At 41.6% G+C, this 26,928-nt stretch overlaps 1 protein-coding gene and 2 long non-coding RNA genes across 7 annotated transcripts; 2 read left to right on the top strand and 1 right to left on the bottom strand.

Annotated features, from left to right (window-relative positions):
- Positions 1-791: 791 nt before the first annotated feature.
- Positions 792-6,674, top strand: LOC144007216 (uncharacterized). Its single transcript, XR_013280120.1, has 3 exons — positions 792-1,027; positions 2,160-2,210; positions 5,428-6,674. It is a non-coding gene; the product is annotated as an uncharacterized LOC144007216 (long non-coding RNA).
- abhd5b (abhydrolase domain containing 5, lysophosphatidic acid acyltransferase b) lies at positions 3,769-9,029 on the bottom strand. 3 transcript variants are annotated; one of them, XM_077506638.1, is made up of 7 exons: positions 8,678-9,029; positions 7,753-7,835; positions 7,300-7,678; positions 6,805-6,956; positions 6,121-6,232; positions 5,875-6,055; positions 3,769-4,774 (listed from the first exon to the last, which is right to left on the bottom strand). In XM_077506638.1, exons 1-7 carry the CDS (start codon positions 8,719-8,721, stop codon positions 4,655-4,657), a joined length of 1,071 nt encoding a protein of 356 aa, XP_077362764.1. In that variant the 5' UTR covers positions 8,722-9,029; the 3' UTR covers positions 3,769-4,654. The 3 variants fall into 3 exon arrangements, with proteins under 3 accessions (XP_077362764.1, XP_077362763.1, XP_077362765.1); XM_077506637.1 differs by lacking the exon at positions 8,678-9,029 and adding an exon at positions 8,373-8,626; XM_077506639.1 differs by lacking the exon at positions 8,678-9,029 and adding an exon at positions 8,055-8,333.
- LOC144007215 (uncharacterized) lies at positions 7,305-25,980 on the top strand. 3 transcript variants are annotated; one of them, XR_013280118.1, is made up of 7 exons: positions 7,305-7,708; positions 9,515-9,590; positions 10,502-10,568; positions 18,277-18,480; positions 19,189-19,323; positions 21,630-21,730; positions 25,854-25,980. It is a non-coding gene; the product is annotated as an uncharacterized LOC144007215 (long non-coding RNA). The 3 variants fall into 3 exon arrangements; XR_013280117.1 differs by lacking the exon at positions 25,854-25,980 and having other exon boundaries at positions 21,630-23,170; XR_013280119.1 differs by lacking the exons at positions 7,305-7,708; positions 9,515-9,590; positions 10,502-10,568; positions 25,854-25,980 and adding an exon at positions 16,450-16,723 and having other exon boundaries at positions 21,630-23,170.
- Positions 25,981-26,928: the final 948 nt, after the last annotated feature.

The raw sequence follows: 26,928 nt of genomic DNA, 5'->3' as shown, positions 1-26,928 counted from the left end.
CTGATGAATATTTCATTTGTGGAATATGAGTTAAACAACAAAATCCACCTGTTTTAAGCTATCTCAGGGGGCGGCCATTTTGCCATTTGCTGTCAACTGAAAATGACATCACATCAACGGCAAGTAACAACCAATCACAGCTCAGCTTCAGAAATGTTGACTTTCTCTGTAATTGTATGACATTAACATTAACAGTAGCCTACTAATTTTATTTGACTTGGAAAAAGTGTCTCACTGTATGCTAAATCAACTTTTTAATGGTTTTGGTTTTCATTTATTGAAAAGTCAGATTTTAATTATGTTGCTTAATTGTGCTGTGCTAATGCTTTTGTTTTCAAAAATGAATGAATGGAAAAAGTATATAACTACACAGGCCAAATTTTCAGCTAAAAGTTTTCCCACTTTGTTTTTCATGAACGTTTTTATTTAATACACAATGTTTTGTTTTTCAAACACACTTCCCTCCCCCGTTCACAAGTAAGTGAGCGAGTTGTAGTCTAATAATCTGTGCGACATCTGGCCTAGTATTCCACAAAGAGATAAAGGATCAGACTATCGGATCAGTTACTTGAGGATGTGCCCGCACACACTGCGCATCATGATGCAACGACACACAAAACGCGGCGGCTCGTGTAATCCGCACAGGATCAACACGCACACACACACAAGGTCACTGCGTGATTAAAAAAAAAATGTGAATGAATTTTTCCCATAATGCATCACGCTAGTAATACGAAAGTGCTACCAAAAACGAGTTTGTTTGTTTTTTTTTCTCCGTTTTTTTCATTTTGAAGTTAAGGCATATCAAAAAGAAAAGGCATGTCAAAACCAAGTTTTAGCTCAACTTTTAACTTTTGTCAACCTTTTACAGCACTCTGGACTTTGTTTTTTTTCCCTTCCTGATTCGTCGGGTCATTGCAACAACTCTCATTTCCAAAATGGCCGCTCTCGTGACACCTGCCTTCAGTTTTCATAAAAAAAAACATCCCATAAAAAGAAGTTCACAAACTGAAAGAAGACTCGGATAGTAAGTAGCGTTGTATTTTGGGTGCCTGTTCATCTGCATGTGAGGATATGAATGTTATATTTCGTGAAATTAGCCTACTGAGATTTGTCAAATGTTTGGAAATATATGTATGCATTTGTACTTCGTTACTTCCCAACACTACTCAGAGCGCAAAAAAAAATACTTGGCTAGGTACATGAGCATGTGACAGATGAATCTCCTTGTGCCGGCCGGGTCTGCGTCGTGCACCCACAGTCTGTTCCACTTAATCCTATTACTGTTCTGAAATGTGCACCAATCACCAAGTATTTTTAGCTGGTCCAATTGGGCACTATTAACGCCATTTTACAACAAAACACCTGCCAGTTCTATTAAAAAGTAGTCAGTAAAGTAAATTATGCTCAATAATTTTATTATTTTTTTTTAAATTCCATTAGAAGCAAGAAGCCAGATTTGGTGAGATGGTAGATTAATAAATGATGAAAACATTGTATTGGTGTTCCTAATGTTGTAGCCATTGAGTGGTTTGAATTATTCTTAGTGTCATGTCATGTCACCTGTCTGGCCTTTCGAGTCCCCCAGCTGCCCCATGCGCCTCACAGCAGACCTATTCCTGCAGCTGTCTTCACTTTATTTTTAGTTTCAGTCCACTCGGCTTGCAGCTGCTTTGGAACTTTTACGTTAACTTCATCATTTGGTTTGCAACAACAGCCAAATCTTGAATGAATTGACGCCAGTGTTATCTCTGTGTTGATCTAAAGCAAGCTTCCGGGTGGAAAATGCCACAGGAGAAGGTATGCAGTGTTGTGAAAGAAGAAACTGTTGCCCAATGGAGTGCCTCTGAGTAACTCTGCAAAAAGTTCAGATATGCTAGTAGGCCCTTCATGAAGGTTGCCTAATTACAGTTGGTTATAAGTGACAGTTACTTATTTGTGTATAGTTACTGAATTAGTTACAGTCACTCGCTTTGCTTGGTTACAAACTGGGCTGCGTTCAGAATAATAAAAGAATTGTAAAGCAGCACACGATGCTGCTGATTACTACTAAAGAAGTCAAAGCCGCTGATGTGCTTGTGTTAATGGAGGCTTTCACAGGATGCGAGCTCCTGTCACTTCACTCATTTTGTGCTAATGGAATGATTGTGTTCCCATAGGACTGTGTGGGTGACACAGAGACGAGATGACGAATAAGCGCGCAGGCTCTGGTAATCACGCATGATGCATGTACACAATAATGAAAGGAAAGTGCATTATATGGATATGCTGGGCTATTCAGATTATACACTTGTATAGACTGTATTAGGATATAGAGGCACAATATATGATTTAAAATGTAAAAAAAAATGCATATTTTGATGACGGTTCATAGTTGATGAATTTAATTATTTTGGAAATTGCTTTAGCCACCGACAATTATTGTAGTAATTAATGCTTTCAGTTTAATGAAACAATAGTTAAGAATATTAAAATAAACAAAACAAAACATTTGTCGAAGTCAAGTCACAAAAGTGGCGCATAGTAGTACTAAATATTTTTTTCCTTTGAATAGATAATTGATGAAAAATTCTGTATAAGAATAATAGAATATAAATGTTTAATATGTTGTATTTTTTATTTTTTGATAATTATTCTTAAAAAGTATAAAACAAATATTGACACATTAAAATCATATAGCATTAATTTTTTTAATCAATTTGAAATTTAAAATCAACAGATTTTTTTTTATACAATCAAAACTGTGAAATGAAAGTATATTGTTAGGATAAGCTGAGTCATTAAATGGTCATATTTAAAAGTTTTATATTAAAATGTTTATTTATTTGATAATTATTGTAAGAACTGGAAGTGTCACTAATTTAATTCACTACAAAATAGAACATAAGGTACATGTTTTAATTTAATTGTAATACATTTTAGTAAAATGAAAAAAAAATACAAAAGATTTAAGAATGTATAAAATAAGTCACTACAATAATTTTCCGGGATTACTTCAGTTATTTAATTGTGATATATATATTTATATATATATAAAATCTTTTTTTAGGTCAATATTTCAAATTAATGAACACATCAATGTAGAAATCATCCATGTATTTTTATGAGCAAGCACGCAGGTTGTGGGGATCAAACATGTTTGTCAGCAGGGCGTCCGCATGTAGCAAAAAGCCATAATTACCGTGTCCGAGCGCAGCGTTACTTCCGGGAGCTTGGCAGTCCAACAGACTTGGTCTCCGTGACTACGCTGTTGCCAGGAGACGTTGCAAGTGCTGCGCCGCTGATGTCTGTGCATTGAAACAAACTGACAGATGCAGAAGGGACCTTCACTCACAAGCCAGACCATGAAAAAAAATAAATAAATAACCTTGGACCTTTACAATGGTAATAATGACAATTGGTTTTAATTTCTTTTCTAACATGGTGGCCCAAACACCTCTCTGTAGGATACAGTTCTATACTAAACTTAACAGTAGGGTACTAAAATATGTTTGTGCGTGGGAGTACTGTCAGATGTTCTGTTGCACTCGATGCTCTTCACACTGTTTGTATAAATGGTCAGTGGAAGTCTGGAAAGATGTTCTAACATTTGTTCCATAGTCTACTAATATATATACTGTGTGCAAATAAACCTTACTAGTAAACTACCATGCTGCACGAGTAACACTACTAGGCCACCAAAATGCCCTCTAGTAGTAACTAGTATACATCATGCGTCCCACTATGCAGAACTCTTATGTATGCAAATAAAGAATAAAGAAAATAAAGTAAAATGAACAAACATGTTTTAATAATTATATGGCTATAGGCTTCATTTAAGAAAAGAATAGAAGAGGCAATATTTACATAAATACGTTGAATAAACTTCCTGCTGGTACACTACAATGAATGACAGTAGAAGTCCTAAAATCCGAAACTGGTTCTACAGTACATCAAGAGTTTCAAACTTCAGGTTGGGATTTTTATTTACAAGTAAAATGTTCAAATTACATAGGCACAAATTTATTGGCAAATAGCTTTTAAATGTGTATCTTTTGTTTTCTCTTTAAAAAAAAAAAAAAAAAATGGGAGCATGATGTTTGATTTCTGATGTGGCAGCGTCTTGAAACAGGTAGTCTATTTTTAGTCAAACACACCTGGCTCTGACCCTATTACTGTCCTTTAACACTCATGGATGTTGGATTTTGTTGGTGCAGCAGCCTCGAGAAGGCAGTGTGCTGTGCTGACACCTGCTGGTTGAAACAGTTGAGGATTCCTACAATATAAACACGCACGCAGACAAGCACTTGCCCTTTGTCCTATTTACTTTTTCCCTCGTATCTGCGAAAACATTCTGTATAGATCCGCGCTCCAAACAAGATGTCCAATTCGGAGAATTGTCCTTCCAGATCCAGATAAGACTTGCCCAACATCTTTTTTTTTTTTTTTTTTTTTTTCCCCCCCAAAGGCATTATTATGATCACATTATTCACACCGGCTATTTGACGCAATCCTCGGAGACCAGGGAGAGTTTATCCCGACTGGCAGACGAGCGTCGCCGGTCGGTAAAGTGCATGAGAGAGAAGCTGAAATGGTTTCAACCGTCTCTGTTGGGTAGTGGGGTTTACTTCGAAGAGTGTGTTGGCTTAAAAAAAATAAAATAAGTCAAGAGTTGTCACGGCTTTGGGCCAAAGTCTGTGCTGTTCCTCTCCGTCCTTGCAAGGATGCGGAGGACTGTTTGGTTGAAGTCTTCAGGCTGGTCGGCAAAAACGTAATGGCCTGCTCCTCGAATCACCTGACAAGTAGAAGGTGAATAGAATTATTTTATAGAAAATTTTAGTTTCCCATAGATAGATAGATAGATAGATACTAGCTAGCTAGAAAGTTGTCTTTCTAGCGAGCTAACAAGCAAGCTAGCTAACTAGCTAGCAAACGTTTGTGCTTGAGGGCCACATTTGACTTTCAAAGCTGACCAGGTCATGAGGTAAAAGAAAAAAATGTTAAATATGCATGCAAATGATGTAAAACAGATCATTTGAATGATGAAAAAATCCACTCAAATTTTCTTTTCCTATTTTTTTTTTAATGAGAATAAATCAACAAATAACCGCGTCTCTCAAATCACTCTTTCCCCATTGAGATGAACGGAAATGCCATTATGTTCCAGTTTTAGTAATTTTTGAGTAAGTTTTAATAATATTCATCTTAATTCATGGTTCATTTGCCTTTAGTGTAAGCCTAACCTATTAAGACCAAAACATTTATTTATAATAAATCTGATTGTTTATTGTAATAGAGTAATTTATTGCTCATGTTAGAAAATACATGGGAAGAAGACCTTGAAAAAAAAAAAATATTTTTTTCACTGTTTTATACCTGTTCAATCCAAACTTTTTTTTTTTTTTTTTAACCTTTTTTTTTTTTGTGTGTTTGTGTTTTTCCCTTTAGGGCGGCATGGTGATTGAGTGGTTAACACATCCGCCTCCCAGGACTCGGGTTCGAGTCCAGGCTCCGGCCTTCCTGGGTGGAGTTTGCATGTTCTCCCCGTGCCTGCGTGGGTCTTCTCCGGGTACTCCGGTCTCCTCCCGCATTCCAAAGACATGCATGGCAGGTTAATTGGGCGCTCTGAATTGTCCCTAGGTATGCTTGTGTGTGTGTGTGGATGGTTGTTTGTCTCTGTGTGCCCTGCGATTTGCTGGCGACCAGTTCAGGGTGTACCCTGCCTACTGCCCATAGCCAGCTGAGATAGGCTCCAGCACCCCCCGACCCTTGTGAGGAGTAAGCGGTTCAGATTATGGATGGATGGATGTTCTTCCTTTATTACCAATTGCCAGTGGGCCTGGAATACATGCCCCACAGTAAACGGGGGTTCACTGTTTGCAGAAAAGCACCTACCGTGATTCCGACCTCCGGCCTGATTTTCTTGAAGGCGTATCCCGAGGCGCTGTCGATGCTGGAGCGTGATCCGTAGATAAAGGAAATCGGAATTCCTGCCTGCACCTGGCCGATGCGCTCCAGCATGGGCCGCTTGGCCCAGCCATATGGGATGGTCATGTTCCTGAAAGCCGTCTCGCCGCTAAAAAGGGGACGGTCGCGTCTTCAATAAGTTTGTGAAACAAAATGGATGCTGTCGGTGCACACCTGGGAGTCTGGGCGTTCAGATGGTAGATGTAGTTGGCAACAGTGTTGTCGTCAAACACGGAGGAATATTTCTGCTTGAAGTCGGACCTGATTGTTTGGACCAGCGTTGGGCCTGAAGGGAGGAATTAAAACAAAGAATAATCTAGTCATTTTTTTAATTATGCCGGCTACCCTAGTTGACTTTTTAATCTTGCAAATACACTCATTTATATCTCAGAAATGTTTGACTTTATTCTGACTTTGAGTTAGATATAAAAATAATAATAATAATAATGACTTTATTTTGTAAATGTAGCACTTTTTTTTTTTTTTTTCTTCTTAAAAATGTGTATTCTTGTAAAGAATACTGTGGCATGTGAAAATGTTCTTCCAGTCCTGCGGCGTTATTCCACCCATGAATATAATATACAAGCCCACAAACACCGGTTTGCTGTGTGAGACGTGATCATGTGGACAAATCCATTGGTGGTCTTTCTCTAGCATAGGACGGGCTCATTTCTCACCATAACTGACAGCGATTCTATTGATGCAATGTGAGCTACTCATTGTAATCCTCCCTGCAGCCATACAGTGCTCAAACCACTTAAACTTTTAATCACGGGCGCTATTTAAACAACATACTTATGTTTTGTAAATGACGCTTATGTAATCTGTCAGGACTGGGATGTGATAAATGGTACCAACCTAAAGGCCCGGCCAGCCTGAGGCCTGCCAGCGGGTTGAAGGGGCTCATGACGGCCCCCATGGCTCTGATCCACACTGGGATGGAGTTATGGTGGGGGTTCTCGGGACGGGCGGGGAACCCCCATGGCTCTACTAGCAGCAAATGTTTCACCCTGCACACACCAAATTGAAACTGTTAGCAAGCACAATAAATCCCAACATTGTGCTATGGGTTTTGGCAGCCTTAGTATTAGTACTCTTGCGGGTGCACAATCTAATGAGATGTAATAATAATTGCCACTGCAAATTATGTATGATATATGAGCAATTATTTTACTCAAAATCCTATTTCCATTCATTTCAATGGGGAAGAATGATTTGACCTGATTGTTTTGAACGTCAAGCGTAGCAATGAAATTAAGAAATTAAACTGGACAGAATATTGTGCTGGTGTACCTAAAAGAGTGTCCGTAAAATATCCTTTAAGAATAATAATCACGATAGAAAGTATAGTACCTTTCTGGGTATCTGAGGGTGTAGGCAGCAGACAAATATCCTCCCAGGTTGTGTCCCAGCAGCAGCATTTCCTCCAGGCCCACTTTCTCCCTCCATTCCTCCAGGGCTTCCACGAACTGCTCCTCGGCCCCCTCTGGCTCGCCGCTGAACAGCGGGCGGCTGCTTCGGCCGAAGCCCAACAAGTCCAAAGCGTAGACCGGACCGCCGCTGGAGAGGGAGTCCAGATTTTGAGACCACAGGGCCACACCGCCGCCGAAGCCGTGCAGCAGAACCAGAGGGGGCCTGGACTCCGGGGCAGAGGATGGCTGGAACGCGATGGTCCATAGGTAGTTTCCATTGGAGATGCGAACATGCTGTCTGGAGAAAGGCTGTTTTACACCTGCAGGGAAGAAACAGATGTGAATAAGAGGTTTGTAATACACACACAAAAATAATTGTTTTGACATCGCTTACTTTTCAGCATTTTTTCCTCCGCATCTTTAAGCTGAGAGAGGGAAGTGGGGCACCACGATGGGAGCCAACTTAATAACCAGGAGCTGCAACATGCACAGAACACATGGTGATTGACAAAACGGTGAAATGGACAGAATGTTTCGAACCCAGACCTCAAAACACTGAAGCAGGTGTTCTAACTGTGCTCAAGCCACATAATAAATGTAAAACAAACAAACAAATAATTAAAACAAGGGATTAACTAGTGACCCTGTCTATTGAAAATGAAAGGATGTTTTGAGGTTTAAAAATGTGTGGCAGACCAGATTAAATACGCAGGGCGCCATAGCCACCATAAATGGTCCATTGGCCTTCGGTTCCTCTCCCCCTGTCTATACGTTGAACTTTGACCATGACATTTTCGTTATCATTGCTGACATGCAGTCTGGGACTTCCCTGACGATCCATTCCGCGGAACTTGACAACACGTATTAAACAACACAAACTTATAGTCGGCTGTTTTACAAACAAACATACGTAAAACAACAAAAATAATAATAATAAAATACGTTTAGTACTAAATAGTCGTCATTCTTAGAACTGACAGACAGTCGATATGGGGAGTTTAAAGGTTGTTGTACCAAAAGCATCCAACGGAACAAGACACACTATGCGCCGAATATCCCATAAGGTAGAAAAACCTTCAAATAACACATTCGTTTACAAGTCAGTACAAATGAAGATACGTTGTAAAAAAACAACAACAAAAAAACAATTCGGCATGGAAGTTCGGTGCACTTCCCCACACAGCCGAATGGAGCTTGCCACTAGCTACCGGCTGATTTGTCAACTCGTTCAAGAAAACAACGTAGTAGTGTTGTAATCGCGTCGTAAGCCATAATAACGGATCTCAGAGAATTGAAAGCGTCAAAAAACCTAAACGTACCTCTGCTCCTTGGCAGGTGGATCCCACTCCGCCATACTAAGCATGTTTAACGGTGGTCCTACGACGGAGTAGGAAAATTGTCAAGAGTTTGTCATGTTGCATTCAAGTACACTCCGTGCAAAACGACTTAACGTGAAGTAGGGATTACGCCTACGAACACATGCAGCAGGACAATACGCCACAAGAGAATTATTTTACACAAATCGAAATGTATATTAATGCTATTGTAGATGTTTAGTTAGATTACAATTTCAAGTAGGCAGAGGAATTTAATGCCCGTCTGACTACTTGAACGAATTGGTGTAAGTTTTTGCCTGATTGTCATTGAACACAGCAGTGCTTTTGAAAACAAAGCTAATTTGTTGACGTCGCTGTTCAAGGCAGTTGTGGTCACGTGTGTGATTAAAACAATGACAATGGTATTAAAACAGTTTTCCTTCAAATGACGCCCTAAAAGAGGTTCGTAAACATCGCGGTAATTATAAAGAGCCAATGACACAATAACAGCTAAATAAAACAAACGAACAAACAAACAAAAAAGTGAGAGCAACATGGCTTTGATAACAACTGCGTGACTCCACATGGAATCAAAGCTCGAGCTTGCTCCAATTAAGTTCAATTAAAATTTTACTCAGAACAAATGCTATTTATACCAACCTATCTTTTACACTATGCACAGTAACTTATACTTAGTGTTATTAGGCCTAACAAGCTTGAACAGTGTATACTAATGTTGCATGAGCTACTGGCGAGTACAATACATTAAGTTCATTTAATATATTTGTTTACTTGTAGTTATTCTTTTGTTCAAGTAATGTGAGTTCTCTGTCACTGCAGGCTTGAAACAGTTGAAGGCCTCCTGATGGGACAAGCAGAATGTTGCAACAATTCTACAATCAAGTCTACATAAATGGTAGGTGGCACACTAAAAATTAATAAACTGATTAATAGCAGAATAAATGCTCATTATTATACATTGTAGGTATTTGCACCAGTTGAATGTATTTCTGATGTTATGCATATTTTTGGAATTGCATTGCACACACAAGGCACATAAACAGAATAATTTATGTAATTCCACTAGCATAATGCTAACACACGATGCAAAACTAGCATTGATGTAGCTGTTGCAGCAGATATTTGAGCACAAATACGTTTATAGACCAATTTTGGACCAAGTACGTGAAATCTCGCTGGCCCTATATGTTCCACAGGCCTCAGGTTCCTCACCCTGCTCCACGCTTATTCGTCACGTAAAAGTGTGTTAGAGGTTTCCAAGTGCAAGTGTCAGGGGTTTAAGCTACTGGATTTTTTGAGATGGTGTCCGTCCACCTTGCGCAATGACACACCAGGAATGAGGTTTTTGAAGGCTGACAATAGACAGAAAACATAATTACCAAGTCAGAGATTAAACCTAAGCTTATCTGCATAAACTTGGCTGTACAGTTTTAAGATAAGAGGCGAGAGATTAAATGAGAAGTTAATTTAATTCATTATCCTCCAGGATTTGAGTGTACAGTATGATCCTATTGCTTTAGGAAGAGCGCTTTTGCTATCTTTTATATATTTTTTTTCTTTTACTTTCCTCTCTCGCTCTGAATCTCATTAAATGTTAAAAGAGGTTTTATCTTCTAGATTAAAAGAAGTGGTACCCTTGAAAACCTCTAAAGCATCCTTCAGTCACTTTGCACACAGTGTTAAATAGAAGAATTTAATGTGCTGGCACAAATCCACCCAACTGACTGTTAACAAACAAAATTAATGGTGTGCTTTATGCTCTCTGTTTAACTGAATGCAAATCATTTTATTTGATTCATTCAACAGGAAAACCACCATGGGAGGAGAGTCATGCCTGTCCCGGTCCACAAGGTGGCGCGCTTGTGTTCTCTTTGTATGTATACTTATTACTCACACACTGGCTACTTTGTCCTTCATTTCTCAAACGCTATTTTGCTCTCATACCACCTACTTGTGGTGGCACTTGGACTATGGGATGACTGAGTGCTTGCTGAGTGCGTCGTTCTTGCCGCACTCGCACACAGACACACTCACACACATATTGTGTGTTTGTGTCCTCCTGACCACTCAGAATGTGAAAAGTAGGCATTGAGGCTGATGCCTAACCCATACAGCCGCACAAGCAGCATGCAAAGAGTGTTTAGTGTCATCAAACGTGTCATTAAAATGATAGAAAACAAGAAAATGCTGTGAGCTGTCGTCACCTATGTGGCACAACCCGCGACCGTGACAAAACAATCTCATGCCAAAGCACACTTAAGCTGTTTAAAAGATGGGCCTTTGCTAGTAAGTCTTACATTGCAGCAAACATGACATGAAAATCCGTTATATTTTGTACTTCAAAAAAGAGATGACAGGATGTAAACGCAGCTGATGTTAAGCTGTAGTCTAAGTGGGTGTGATAGGTGATAGAAGAATACAAAATAGGATCGAATCAGATCAGTCTTATATAATATATGGCATGCTCAAATTGCTCATATTATTTTCCATCTGAGTCCAGGGCATAGCCTGCCTCTTGTCCAAAGTCAGCTGCAATAGAATCTGTGCATCATTTGTTCGATCCATTTTCATTTTGTCAGTCAAAACAAAAACAAAAAAAGGAAATGTGTCTGATTATTTCGGTATTTTTTTTTTTTTTAATCCAACACAAAAATCTAAAAATTGATCGATTTTTCATAATCCAATTTCAGGCTCAGATGAAAAATATAAAATTGAGTGTTTATTTATAAATAAGTCACTTTTTAATTTTTCTGAAAAATAGTAATTGAACTGACACCAGCTAACTACTTACAAACAAGCATTACAGGACACAGTTGCGTGAATAATTCCTGTCTGCTTGTGCGAGACTTGTCAGCGTTACATTTTTTATATTGTGTGTTTAAAAACAACGTGTGCAGTAAGTTCTTTTGTTGGTCCAACAGTCAGTTCCTGTTAGATCTCAGCAGCTCTAAACCAAAGTAAATGTACAGTAGATGCGGCAGCCGTCGCCATAAGCGTGTGTGTGAGTTTTTGGGGCATGGCCCAGTGCACTATGGGTAATAAGAGTTACCAGGCTGTGAGCGGTACATACTGTAGACAGGGGGCGGAAGGGATGCGGAGTCTGTCTGGTTGCTAGGATACTCGGCTGGCGCCAAGAGTGGATATGATTTATAATGGCCGGCTTCACTGTCTTGCTCGCTCTCCATTAGTTTCCTCCATCGTCTCCTCCCTCTCACTTTTCCATCCTCCGTGGTTTGTAGCATCGGCCAATCTATGCGTCTATTATCTGGAGACTTCCTTCCGCCGTCGGTCGAGGCTAATATTATCGCTGATGCCAAAAGAAAGAAATTCCCAGCAACTTCCATCCATTTTGCAATCACCATAAAACGCATTTTGAGTCCATTTCCGCCCCTCTCCCTCCTCCAGCCGCGCTCGTCCAGATGCAATTATATCGATTCAGCAACTTTTGTGCGTGCATGTGCGAGAGTGCCGGTTCACATGACCATGCATGAGCTGCAGCCACATGAATGGGTGATATTGATTTGCAGAGACTTGATCCATCTCGCCTTGTCCCCAGGGATATAATACAGTGTGAGGAAGACGAGGAGGAGCAAGAGGGGGGCAGGGGGCCGTGTGAGGCGAGGGAACAAAAGCAACTATGAAGAGTATGGATATTATCACTGGGGGGTGGTGTTTGATGTAAATGTCTCGTTTGAGGTCCGATGTCAGCACCTACATTAGACATTCTCCTTTTATTCTTTCAAAGGAGATATAGTGGTGCCTTGACCTACAAGTTCAATTTGTTCTGTTGACCATGCTTTTAACTCAAGACACTCGTATCTGGAAAGAAATGGAAATGCCAGCAGAAAAATTGCTCTCTATAGTAGTTTACTTTATAAAAGCATACAGTAATAGAACAATAGAATAGATTGTAAAGAATTAAACGTTGATGCTTCAATGGTTGTGGTAGTTCTGGTATGAGCACCATGGCCACTAGGGGGCAGCATAACTTACACATACATTAAACAAAGAAGAGTTCAATTTTCTAGTAGCTCAGTAAGCTGCAATAATATTTAGGGTTCGACATTAATGTTGACTCTGCGCCGAAGCACCCGAAGTTCACTGAGGCTGGCCAGATCGGGTCATCATAAATTTCATAAATAAATATAACAAAATAAACGTGGTCTTGCGTTTTCATTAATATTCAAGAATTCAATAGTTTATTTTTTTATCCACTTAAATTGGTCGCAATTACGAGTACAGAGCAACAAAACTCACTTAACAGTGTCCAGGAGACATGAGAGAAAAAAAAAAGAGACCAACAGAGGGAGACAAAAAGCAGAAGCCTGATAGCTTTGCCAAAAGCCGTCAGAATTTTCTTATAAGAGCAAAGCATAAAGGAAGAGTAAGGGAAAGGAAATTCCCAAGCTGTGCCCCATAAAGTAGTGACCCTAAAGTATGGGATTGGGGAAAAATAATTGCAATTAAATAAGGAATGTCTTGAACAAGATATAAAGCCTAGAAATGTCAAATATGAAACAGATTTATGGGGGGGTCACGTGCAAAAAGTAAGTAATGACAAAAATAGTATTTTCCTAAAGGTTAAAATAATACAGTATAAAGACGCTAATACCACAACATGGCTGATTGTGGCATGATCAAAAGGCTTTTAATGTAAGACCTTGATGCAAAACAAAAATACAAAAAATAAATAAATCTGTGAAAAAATAAATTTTTCATCCAGTTTAACAAATATGACACGAAAGCTGTTGATTTTATTTTCTAATTATGTGAAAAATATAATTTTACTACTGATAATGGATGTATTGTAAAGAGTACAAAACATGCTTCCTAATCATTGCTAATCATATGGTTGATCCACTTACAGTGTAAGTGGATCAACCATATCCTTCTGTGTTTGATCTGATCTCTCGCCCAATATCGTATATGCCAGTTCATACTCCGAAGCATCTTTTTTTTTTCCAGATAGGTTGCTTAAATTACGAATTTACAACCGCTTAGGTATTCGGCTGTTATTCTGTTGCCCGTTAAAAAGTGAGCGCTCTCTCAGGCTCTGTATTGATTTTGTGTGTTTGGTCAAAGTAGCTGGTCACTGACATTGTCACATTAATAATCTAGATGTTTTCAAATGACTGCAAGTACCTATTTTCCATGTCTAATACACATCTGTGCTGGCATCATGAAAAAAAAAAGTAATTAATCCTTGCGATGGTGACTGAACTGACAGATTTGTGCTGAAATCACAAATAATGATTTGAACTCCATGTAGAATTTTGAAGCTTATTTTTCCTGAAAATTCTGGTTGTACTTGAAGCATTTTGATGCATTTGACTTCGGAAGTTCCACTGTATTATTGTGTACAGTATTGAATTACATTACCTTGCACTTTTTGACAGCGAAGAAGACAACGATTTGTCTCTTAAGTTGTGCAACCACAAGTGATCGAGCTGGACGTTCAAACAAGAGTGCCCATATATCCCCCCACCCCCATCTCGGCCTGACTTCCAGTAAATGGAGGATAATTTTAGAGCGATAAAGAGCCCAGAGGATATCGAGGGAGGGAACACACAGGCACACACACGCACACGCACAATAAGATGGTCCCTCTTTCCCTATTGCACCTGCTGACCTCATAGGATCCACTGAGATCGGCTAGTGCTGAGTGTGCGGCTTCCACACCCACTCAAACACACACACACACATGCATATACAGGAATGCATACACTTTGACTAATAGGCCTAATGTTTCCTGAAGAGGGCCCAACACTGCATTAGCTACGGATGTGGGATTGATTTAGAATCTGAAAGCCTCCTAGTGTGCGTGTGTGAATATGTTATGCATTTCCTGGTGGATGCCATTTAGTGTTTACTCACGAATAATGTGCACACTCACCGAAAGACATGCGAGCCACACATCGGTCAAGCCTGTCAGACCACCGTTTTTATCCCTCATATCTACATTAGCGCAAAACATCAATACAAATGCCAAGTTGTCTGATGCCCAAACTGTTAAATTGCTCGAGTTTCACAATAACCCTCTTGCTGATGTCAGTTAGCAGTCAGGCTAATTAAAGAAGTGTGACCCATCACATCAATTACACAGTAGTAAATCTACTGAGTACAAAGTCCTGCCTAATGGCAGATTAAGTCAACGTCAGGCTAGCACTTCATTTCACTGGTCTGCAATTTCATTTAAAGTAGCTGCTAATTAGCAGAAATGATCCCTAAATTATATTAACATTAGCCCACCCTAAAAATGTCCGATGTAAAGACAGTATACGGTGAGTAGGTTGCGTTTAGTTTAAATTATTTATTAATTAATTAAGTGTTCATTCACAGCTTGTCATTGGTCGGAGTCATTATTTTCCGTAACCATCATACCGAAATATGTTTTTATTTGTTTTATTTACATTTAATCCAAACCTATAACCATCATAAAACGTTAGCTTTTACAAAAAAATAATTCTGTTTGAGAGCACTGTGTCAAAAAGAATGATCTCATATTTCGGTAACCTTGTTTACTTACATGAGTGGGTCAAAATATTAAAGAGATACTTCACTTATTTAGCCCATTATAGCAATAAAAAGTCAATATTTTGTCTATAATTAATTTGATACTTTATTTTTCACGTGCAGTTAGTACCTTTAAAAACATATTTTGCAACTTGCTGTCGACTGAAAATGACATCACAAGGGCTCAGGTAACCAATCACAGCTCACCTGTTTTCTGGGTTTGGTCATGTGACATTCACAAGCTGAGCTGTGATTGGTTACCTGGGCCCTTGTGATTTTCAGTCAACAGCAAGTTGTAAAAGGTGTTTTTAAAGTACTAATTGTACATGAAAAAATAATGAAAATATCAAATTTATTATAGGCAAAATATTAATGTTTGACTGCCAAAAATGGCTAAATAAGTAAAGTATCCCTTTAAAAACAGCCCTCAGCATGATGCTGCACTATTCTCCAATCTCCACCACTACAAACGATAACCAACAGAATAAACATTTTTCGATACAGGCTCTTGTACACAGGCCTCCTGTGATGCCAGTGACCTGATTTAAAGATACGAGCTCCCAAAAAATACAAACCGGTACCATTTCATGTTTGGCAACTTTCCAACATGAATCAGCCGTACTACCAACGGGGCAAATGTCGACTTGTGAAAGTGCACGTTATTGTGTCGTATTTACAGCTGGAGTTGCCAGCTTCTTTGTGAGGGGCCTGGCTTTGGTTAACGACGCTTGGAGGAGTGGAGTGAGGCTACGTTCAAATTTTTCTACAAGCTTGAAATGTGCATACTCCACATTGAATATTATTATTTTTGTAAAGTATAGTATTATAGAGTGATATTGTCCTTCTTAGAAAACACGCGACTAAATATTTGTTTTTTGGGGGGATGTTGAAACTGATTAATGGAATTTCCATTCATTTTAATGGGGAAAGATGATTTCTGATGCGTATGTTTTGCATTCCAAGCATGATCATGGAACAATTTAACGATTTATTTTGATAACATACCAAAAGTATTAGAATAACTAAAATTGGTTCTCTGTTTCTTTGCTGGCAATTAAGAGAATAGTCTAGTTTAATTCAGTACGTGTCACAGTCATCTCTTGGCTTTGTGATGAACTAACAGCTTTGTGATGTTTACTTTGTCCACTTTGTGACAATTGTCAAACACGTGCTGATGTTCTTTAGTTCTTGAGCCTCATATTCCGTACTATTTTCTCGTCACGGTACTTTAAAAGGGACAGCCAAATGTAAGAATCTATAATCTGTTCCTTGCGGGAACACTATGGAATACGACAGGACAAATGTACATAGTGTGTCTACTTTTGAGGGTTAAACGCCTCACATGGTTCCTGCCGGTTAATCTTCATGTGGTGAGAAGCAAGCTTGGCGTGAACAAAGAAGAGAAGTTAAGAGGGTTGGCGAGGAGGAGGAAGCAGAAGATGAACGGGTTAAAGAGTGTCGAGAGGCTGAGGTGGCCGGAGGGGGAGGAGAAGCATGGCAGACGTGGAGGAGGAGGTGGGGAATTGATGGAGCAGAAAGCTAGGTTATGCCCGCTGTGTGTGCGCGTGTGTGTGTGCGCGCACACACACGTTGGTATGAATGGCAGGCTTTGGCAGTAAATGAAACTGTTTATCAGATCAATATGGCCATCATCTCTCAGATGACTGTGGCCTCTGCTGGGGAACAATAATAAATCACAAGCAAATGTGGAGGACGCCGATCCATACAGCGGCCTGTGGGTCTGCTTGGCTGGCACCTTTGAGTCTGCAGTCTTGATCTCGATGCTTTGGTGCGAAGCAAATACGGACACCGTCCGTCACCCCCTTGAAATGCACCTTTTCCGTGTCACATACATGAAAAGAGACGTTTGTAAGCTATCCTCAGTTCCTTCCTGTAAGGCTAACGAGCTACTCGACTGCAAGACGGCCGTCTGTGCTCCCGCGCTGAATAATGTAGCCCACCAATATCAGCCAGAAGACTCAGGAAACCAAAATAGCGTCGCGAGCGCCGATAAATATAGAAGGTAATTAAATCGGCAGCGGGAGAGAGACCAGGAAAAGGAAGCCAGGAAAGAGGGAAGGTCTGTTTTCAAGGAGGACGGATGGAGCGAAATGCGGACAAGTCACTGTCACTGATATGGATCGTCTGCTTTTACCTTTTGCGTTTTTTTTCTTTGTATTTTTTTTGGCAGCATCGGGCCTGATTTACAAAGTTCCCAAATAGCGCGCTCTAAATTGTGTGTTCACTTCGAACAGACCACGTGCTGTTGGGTGGACGTGTGATTTAGCTAGATTGCGATCTTTCACTAAGACAACAAATAGCGGGAGAATAAATGACGCGTTTGCTACAGCAGATTTCGTGCACTGTCGGCAGCCGGTGTAAAAGTGGTAGGTAGAGCGCTTAGGTTGCATTGATTATTTTCATCATCGAACATTTGGGAGAGCACCACAGGTACAAAATTAAATTCAAATTGATGGAATTGGAAGTGTTCGTGGAAGACAAATACTTTTTTACTGGGTTAAAGGGCACATTGCGCTGAAATCAGATGACCAGCCAAGAAAATGCTAAGTTGACAGTATTTTTGGCGGTTAGTATGGCATAAATTGTAATTGTAAATCACACCAGAGCCCTAATTTTATATTATATATATTATATAATCGAATAACATAATATTGCACACTGATAAATACATACAAGACATACAAGTGGCAGCAATTTTTAAATGTATGATACATCTGTTTTTTTTTCTGGCCTCACCCAAATCAACTGGTATAGACCTTTGCTCACCTGTGACCTGATGAGGCCAAATGTTTTTGAAAATGGCAGATAGATGGATGGTTACAAACTGGTATGGTCTTTTTATTCTTCCAGTTCTTGCATCAGTGCTAAGTGAGGCCATGCCTTGTCCACCTGGATTGGAAGAAATTTGATATCAAGGTTAAACTAAAGGTCCTAAATATATGTAATGCCTTAGTGGATGGATGGATAGTCTTAGTGGAAGATTCTCTTTAGTTTTCAACCTATAGTTTATTTTCAGTATTTTTTTTTCCTTCTGTGCTCCATTGCAGCCATCGTGAGTCAGCAGTATTTCACCAGCTTATCCTGAGGAGACTGGAGCACGTGAAAGCTGTGGCTGTCATCCTCCTTGTGACGCGCTCCTCGCTCGCCCTCGTCTACCTGCCCTTTTTCCCCCTACTCGATCTTCGGGGACCCCCGTGACGCCCACCATGCAGACGGATGGAAGGTCCCGCCAGGAGACAGCAGAGTTGGGGGTGAGAGGTTGTTTGTCGGAAGGAGGGGTGGGGGGGCGGCCACCATCTTGACACCGTCTCCTTTGGGAGTGCGTGTCCGATTGTTGTGACAGAAAGTGACGGGCTGAAAATCCTTTGCAGTCAACACAAAGACAAATAACAGCTAGTTGGCCACACGCGTACAGTAACTCGCCTTTTCTCCTCACTATGTGTTCCTATCTCTCGCACTCTTTGTCTTGTGTCTCTCCCTCGACTACCTCTTCCTCTATCACACCCACACAGACAATGGCATCTTGTGTATCGTCTGCCTGACACACAGAGGCGCAAAAAACACACATTTGCAAGCACGCACACACTGCTGTAAACGCCATCAGTCATACGAGCGTGACTGACGTGAATTTCTGTAATGCGCACAAAAGGCTCCTCGCATTTTTTTTTCACGCGCATTGTCTGCCACGCTCACACACGCGTATACGCGCAACGCTGCACTACTCTCTGTCTTGGAATTTTACATCTTGATGAAGGAGGAAGCGCGTCATCCAATCAGAGCAGCGGCAGGCGGGAGAGACCATCGCCACGCAGACAGCAGGGACGATCCCGGGGCAGGCGAGCGAGCGTCACAAGGGCTTCGCCGGCCCGGCCTGCTCCCCCGCATCCCCTCTAGGCGGGTGGTACGATCCGACAGGCTGGATAAGAACCCCTCCTCTCCATCTCCCCCTCTCCTGTCAGTGCTAGGGTGTAGCTGCTCATCCTATACACCATAGCAGAGAACAGGCAGAGGAGCCACGTCAGGTGTGACCGCTCCGCCACCCGGCTCGAGGCGGCACAGCCACGACGGAGCGCCCGCCGCCACGACAAGGCCAGGTGAGTCCCAGCACACTCTTGACACTTTTGACACGTGGCTTCACAACACGGCGTGTTAAAGGGCACATGGCATCACCATGAAATAAACACATGTACATTGTACAGGTGTGCAGGTACCAGCGGGCGCCAGGTTATCATGATTGGCATCTCCAAAATGTGCGCTCGAGTGTATGATTGCTGTCATCTATACATGTGTGCAGATATATATATATATATATATATATATATATATATATATATATATATATATATATATATATATATATATATATATATATATATATATATATATATATATATATATATGTATGTATATGTATATGTGTGTGTGTGTAAGCACACCGTCTCTCCCAGTGTGGTGGTGGGAGACAAAGAGTGCCCTCAGTTTGACGCTGTGCACGCAGCCGCCACTGGGTGGGAAACTTCCCCCCCCCCGTCACCAACCACCAGTTATGAGATCAGAGGGGAGGGTGGGTGAGAAGAAAGAAGTCAAATAGGGTCTCTTCTTCATGACACCCCCCCACCCACACCCCCACACCTTAATTGCCACCCAACACTCCTGACTCACGGTGACAGGATGACACGGTTACGGGAGATGGTGAGGCTGATGATGGTATAGATGGAGTGGGGGTTGGGGGTGGGGGCGGGGAGTGCAATCCGAGGACACGCGGGTTGGTTTGTCGGTCATGACAGGAGGACTACTGTCATGTTTGATAGACATACCAGAGAGAATGAGGTTAAATTTCATGGGTCCAAGAAGGGGTGGGGGGTTGGTCATCTGCCACGCACATGACTTGTGTGCGAGTACGCGTGAGCACAAGCGTGGAAGGAACGAGCGGCGGCGTGATGCGCTGAACCGACGGCCATCGCTGACCCAGACAAAGGGCGGCGATCGTATGTGCCGCTCTCATGGCGTGCACGCAGCGTGCATGTGAGGAACGCTGAATGGCAACATGTATGGAGGGCGTCACACAACACAACATGTGATCCTCACGCCTGGGCTCGGAAAGATGCCATGTGCGCATTGCACCGCTTCGAACACCCCCCCCACCCAACTCGCTCACTCTTTACCCGACGCCCTTTTTCAACCTGCGCTGTTCGACAGCTCGCCGTCTTCATCATAGACACGCTCGTCTTCGTCATGTGACATCTCATTGATCCTTCACCTTAACCTCCCCCGTCATATTCTATTATATCGCCCCCCCCCCCCCCTTTTTTTTCTGTGTGTCAACCACTAGAAGAGATGTGATCTTATCCTTGAGTGGCCTTTATCAAGTCCTCCCCATGTGATGGAGGATATCAGTACATCTCCTCAAGGCGGGTGCAGAGTGTAGTAAGGGTCAGTCGGACTTTTTTTTTTTTTTTTTTTACTAGATAATATCGAGCATCCTTCCCATAATCACTGTGGCCGACGTCGTAAATTTGAACAAAGGCAGGGGTTGTCAATCATCTGAAACGGCGTCTCCGCTGCTACATATTGATCCGAGTGGACGTTTATTACCCCCTATAGTGTGTGTGTGTGAGATTTATACGTTATACAAGGGTCATTTACAATCTTAGCCCACCTCAAACATGCACACACACCAGCAGAGTGCAGACAGGCTCTTTGTGTTAAAAATGGCGGTCCTATAAGAACAAGCTGTACATTTCTCGTTAGGCGTTTTACGCCATTTCCTCTCTCCTCACCCCCCCCCCCCCCCCACCCCCTCACCCCACCCTCTCTGGTTCCATACATGACTGCTGTCAAGCTGTAGGGCGTGCCCCCCTACCCTCTTTCCCACTCAGCCCCTTTCCTCTCCATGTTGCATATATACATATCTGGCCAAGTGGGGTTCACGCATGGCTGCACACCGGCTGTACATGTGTGCTCTTTTTCTACTACCAGGGGGGAAAAATGTGTTTTTTGGCGTCATTTTGCCGAAACTGATGAGTGGTTGCAGAAATGTCAATTACATTAAGTGAACATTCCAGAGCCGGCGTGCAAAATGGCTGCCGCTGCCTGTGATGGCCGACGAGCGTGTAGGTCTGATGGTGATGTGTGTGCATATGTTGCTGCTGCAAGTAGATTTGTGGCAAGCCGAATCCTTTTTTTTTTTTTTTTGTATCGTGGGCAGTCTCCACTAATCCATAATTACCAGCATCAACGTACACAACCTAGAATGTAAGAGTCATTATGGCGGAACAATTGTCGATTGTTTGCCGTCGAAACCGTGAAAAGACACATTTAGCCATGGAGATAAAGCGCACATTTGCATATTTGTGAGCGGACCCGTCCTCAAAAAGCTGATCTTGTTGTTTCTTTCCAGTTGTCTGCCTTTCGCCAAGCCAAGCGGCCCGTGCGTCTGCCCAGCCGGGCCTAGTCTGCCCTGCCCTGCCCAGCAGCTGGCATCCTGCAGGAGTCATCAGGGTTAGTGCTCGGCTGGCACCCCTCGGTGTCCGAATCAGCAAGGCAGGAACTTGTAAATTTATAGATGTGCACTCAAAACACCGGGCCAAACAATCCATCTTGCATAAGAGAAAGAAGGGTGGGGTGCATTAGCTTTAAAACGCATCAGTCACGAAAGGCGATAGTAAGCGATTTTTCTTTTGTTCATATTTATGACACCAAGACAGAAATTACTCTTCATAGGGACGATATCGTCTGTTTAACCAGACACTGCACAAGATAAACGACTGTCTCATTTCAATTTCTACATTTACTTCCATTATCATCAGTCGACACACATGGCCCGATTAGCTGTTGTGCTTATAATTCCAATACTGCAAGTTTGAGCATTTTGCGCAGTTCACTGGGGAGACGCTGCGGGGGTAAAAAAAAAAAAGAGAGAGACAAAGCTCCAACTAAATGACTGTCGGTCTTATCGGGACCGTGTGGGCGTGTGCGCGCGCACGAGGGAAAGTGTGCACGGACCACCAACAGGCTCGCGCGTTCAAATCTCTGTCCTTGCCTCTAATGCGTCTGTCAGCCTCAAAGTGTGTTCATGTACGTCGGATGCGTATTTGAATTGAATGTGCATTAGTGCGTGACATCAGCACTTTTCTTTGCTTTTTGCAGTATTTCACGAGCAGTTTACTTCGCTGGGTTCCATTTGAAAATTTAACACGGGAGAAACATCTTGAATTGCAATGTAAAGTACAAAATGCTTTTGTTAACTGACTTCCACTCTTCCTGAGTGTTTGCTGCCTTTCAAAAGAGGCCTTTTATTCCCAGCGAGTTAAAAATAACACTTAAAGGAGAGCGGCATCATCTTGATTTTTATTGATGTTCTCACATTTAGTCCAGGGAATTTAAGGACACGACGCGAACGTGTGTATGTGAATGCGTGTGTGTCTTTGTGTACCTGCCATTTAGCCCCGAGTTAATGAGGAAACGAATGCACGCTTATCACAGCCGACTGCCACAGATTCTTAATAAACGGACGCAAAATGCGGTCATTGCTATTTATGTGCTCGCTGACACTGAACAACCTTCCAGCGTTTTGCTACATTTGAAGTAAGCGTAAAAAAAACCCCCGAAAACGGGTCATAATCCGGATTTTGCGTATTACTGTAATTTCTCTCCACTCCAAGATGCTTCGGTGGCACAAAAGGCGGGAGAAAATGTGTCTTGAGTGGGTGTGCGGAGGTCTGCGGCTTCCAGGGCGGGGAGGATGCTCGCCTACCCTCCTGGCTTCCATCCCGAGCACAGACAACAGACGTCGTCATTTTCCAACTCAATTTACAGATGCATTAGGAGATGCTGAGGCGCACCCATATCTCGCAAATGCAATCAGGCCTCCTTTGTGCTTTAAGAGGAAATTGAGGGTGCCGTCGTTATCGACTTTCTTTCCCACTTCGCTCTCATGTAGGCTGGCTTTTTTTTTTTTTTTTTTCTTTTTTTTTTTCTGCCGACATAACGTACACGGCTTAATGACGGCTCTTTACTCGCTTGACTCCCTTTTAGGCCGCTTGAAAAAGGCAAAGATGGATGTGATCTTTGAAAGATTTCTCTTGTAGATTGACAAAGGTAAGTTTCATGAACATAGTGGGAAGCCAATTTTGTATGATAAAATGTGATAGAACAGATTAAATATGTTTGGAACATTCCTCTGAGAGCTTTTAAATGTATTTAGAATGTCATGGCGTGCCGGATCAAATGCCCTCGTTGGAGTGTATATGTGGCCCAGCGGCCTTCGATTCCTCACTCCTGCGTTAAGCAAGTCTGTTCTGAATCTAAATTTCATTAGAATTCTCTCTGGCAGTTTCTCAACATATGCCTGGAGCGAAGCGTATCTTAAAGCGCCTCTTGAAATTTAATTCAAACCCTCAAATGAAACATTCAATAATGAAGCAAACAAAAAAATTGATTTGATACTAAAACGGAATTGCAAAATGTAGTCGACTGATTTTAAGTGTGCATATATTGTTAATTTCACATTAATTTCTAGCATTGTAGTTGATATATTCAGGTTAAATGGCATTTTTACCACGTGTGCTTAAGGTAGAAATTGAGTACAAAGTGAGCTTGACGCGAATTGCTGCATATGCACACATCAAACGTCCCACCGTCAATCTGACTGGTGGACCCTCTACGAGACGTACTAAACGAGCTTGGTTTAAAAAATGGAAGAGAAGGAGTACGCGACCAGCGGCAGGAAGGCAGACAAAGGAAAGGATGGGGGGCTGGGATTCGCAGAAATGGCAAAACAGGACCGGGAAGAAAGGTGTTCTTAAGAAAAGAAAAATGGGTGCCTTTTGAAAAGATGACACCTGTTATTCTCACCTCCGGGAGTCTGTCTAGATCTACCTTTCAAAATTGTCTTTGTTCTGCGGAAATTGCCACAGATCACAGAACATCCTCTTTTTCACCCCTCATTTTGTCCCTGTATCAGCCATTTCTTCTACCAACTGTTTCCCCATCTGCACAATATTTGATCTTTTCCCTCCGAACATCACATTTACCACGCTATTGTTCTCCGTTTTCCTTCATGTAGCCCTCAAATTTAACTGAGAAGCGCATTCGTATGTGTAGTATACCCCCCCCCCCCCCCCCCCCCCCCCAATGGGATCCATAGCATTCAGGTAGAGGAGGTGTCTCGCCGCATGTGGACGTTATCTGGAAAGCAGAGGCCGGCTGCCATAGCAACCATATGATGAGGCAGGCAGGGATATTTAAAGGAATTCAGCTGCTGCTCGCCTTGCTGTCAGCTTCGCACACATATACAGACGGGCCCGGGGTAAGACAAAGAAATGCACTCAAATGCGTGTGTGTTTAAAATCTATATCTGCTATAGAATCAGAATAATTGCCCAGGTTTATTCAGCCCTCATACCAAGAGCAATCATGATATTTTTTTTATCCATCCATTCCTCCCTATTTATCCTCCAAGCAAAATCTCTTTCCCCTGTAGTGCCAATTAAATTAATCAGATTTATTTTTACAGGGCCCTTAATCAACACCGTGAACACGTCAGTGTTTAAGCACACACACATGCGCATGAAATCATCAGGTCCTATAAGGTGCTTGTGTACAAAATTGAGAGCATGCAAGACTGGTTAAAAAAAGTTACTTCAAAAGGTTTTATATATATATATATATATATATATATATATATATATATATATATATATATATATATATATATATATATATATTTTTTTTTTTTTTTTTTTAGCTTTTAGCCTTTAATCGATAGGACAGCTGAACATCTTATTTAAGCAAAAGTGCACCAAAAAAAATATTTCATTGCACATCTGACCACATTAAGATGTCTGATTTTTATTTTTTACTTAATATGATCATAAAATATTTTACATGGTCCCTTTTGAACTAATGTAAAATAGACGTGATGCTGGATCCTGATTGAAAAGCCATCATAGGACAACAAAACAAGACACTTGTACACGTTACGGGAATTTACAGCACCAAACATGCTTGGATCAATTTGTTGATTGTAAATGTTGTGCGACTTTAAGCCTCACGCACAATAATGAACCCTATTCAACGTATTGATAGGTGCAAGAATACAAAGTGCACCCTGGTGTGTTGTGGACACGCACTTCAGCTAAATGCCTAACATCACATTTGATCACTGCTGTGGACTGGTAGATAATTCCTGCCTTTTCTTCCCCTTTTTCCCGTCACCGCCATTCAACATTTAAATGAGATTGTAAGTGTAGGCAAGTGTAAGCAGGTCCAATGCCTGTGAGAGCGGGCGGCGGAGATGAAAGTGCTTCACAGAATCAAAATGAACAGTGACCTCTTGTAACACTCCCCTGCTCTTTATCCCATTCTAATCCCAGCTCATTTCATATGCTAAGTAAAAGCTTATATCTCTCTCAGCATTCGCGCGCGCACACCTCTCATTGGTATGATTATAAAATTTGCATAGAGGATGTTTGCGAGTGCAGAGAGGTTTGCAAGTGGCCTGTCAGGTGCAGAGAAGTTTCATAAAGGCTCCCAATTTATGACAAAAATCCAACTCAAAGAAAGTTCCCTCGAGTGTCTGTTTTTACGCCTCATCTTCTAATTTGCATGTTCTCTTCTCACAGCTGTCATTTGAGAAGTGCAGACCAGGGGAGAGCGGGAAGAGGAGACTGCGGCCCCCCAAAGGAGAAGCAATGAGATGTAACCGCTCCTCTTCTCCCTAATGGAAAAAGAGTATTTCTCAACCATTTCAGCACCATCTGCTGGCTCGGTGGGGCGGGACAGCTGGTGTTGTGAATCAGGCCGCCACATTCCAGGGAACGGCTACTTCCCAACACCAGGGTCTCTCCTTCGCCACTCACACTCCGTACCAATCCGATGATGATCGTCTTCATAGCAAATGGGGATTAATAAGAATGTTCAGAACTGTAATCTGATCAATTGTGCATACTTTTAAAGCAGAAGACGGGGTACACTTTCGGCTGGAAATTTAGAGGCCCCGATATGCATGTGTTTGGAATGTAGACTACCTTTTCCAAATAAACGTGTTAAAATGAGACATGCGTGCATGTTGTTTTACACTTGGTGTCCCACAGGGCTCTGTTTTTAGTACCCTTATATATTTTGTCTGCCCATACATACATATCATTTCCACTAACTGGATGGAATGGAAAGTCTTGTCAAGATAAAAGTACACAACATTACAGGCGATTTGAATGCTCCAAGTGCTACATAAAATATTGAGTAAAGGTAAACCAAATCGGGACATTGCGGTTCACACATCTGCTCATTTTCGGAAGTTCTGTGTTCCAAATAATCTCTGCTCCGGTCTTCCTTTGTGTCGGTTGCATGTTCTTTCTACAAGTGGGGTTTCCACAGCTTCATATTCCATCCCAAAAACATGCAAAGTCTGAATTGCCAAAGGGGTGTGACTCCTAGTTTGCCAATATGTGCCTTGTGATTGACTAGTGACCAGTCAAGGGTGAAGTTGTCGCTCGCCCCGTTTGGCTACGAGTATATTACTCTTTAGTGCTTTAGTGCATCTGTCCTTTTTACTCCTGTTAAAATGTTTTTCCAACCACTGCGGATAAATGCTATGATGTAAAAAGATAACTCTGTATTGTGCCAATTGAAATCTCTTCTAAGCAAAAAAAAAAAGATGTCATTCTTATTTTGCTTTTTTTTCCCCCTTGTGAGTCA

Source organism: Festucalex cinctus, chromosome 19 (genome assembly GCF_051991245.1).
Source record: "Festucalex cinctus isolate MCC-2025b chromosome 19, RoL_Fcin_1.0, whole genome shotgun sequence".
Taxonomy (NCBI): Eukaryota; Metazoa; Chordata; class Actinopteri; order Syngnathiformes; family Syngnathidae; genus Festucalex; species Festucalex cinctus.
The sequence above is the reverse complement of the archived record's forward strand: the minus strand, read 5'-3'. Positions and strand labels throughout refer to the sequence as shown.

Bases quoted from the DNA above. Each gene is read 5' to 3' on its own strand.
- abhd5b (XM_077506637.1), bottom strand. From the start codon at position 8,419: ATGGGATATTCGGCGCATAGTGTGTCTTGTTCCGTTGGATGCTTTTG. The intron at 6,233-6,804 runs GTTGGTACCATT...TCCTCCCTTCAG, and splicing joins CAGGCTGGCCGGGCCTTTAG to GCCCAACGCTGGTCCAAACA. The intron at 4,775-5,874 runs GTAGGTGCTTTT...TCTACTTGTCAG, and splicing joins GGCCGGAGGTCGGAATCACG to GTGATTCGAGGAGCAGGCCA.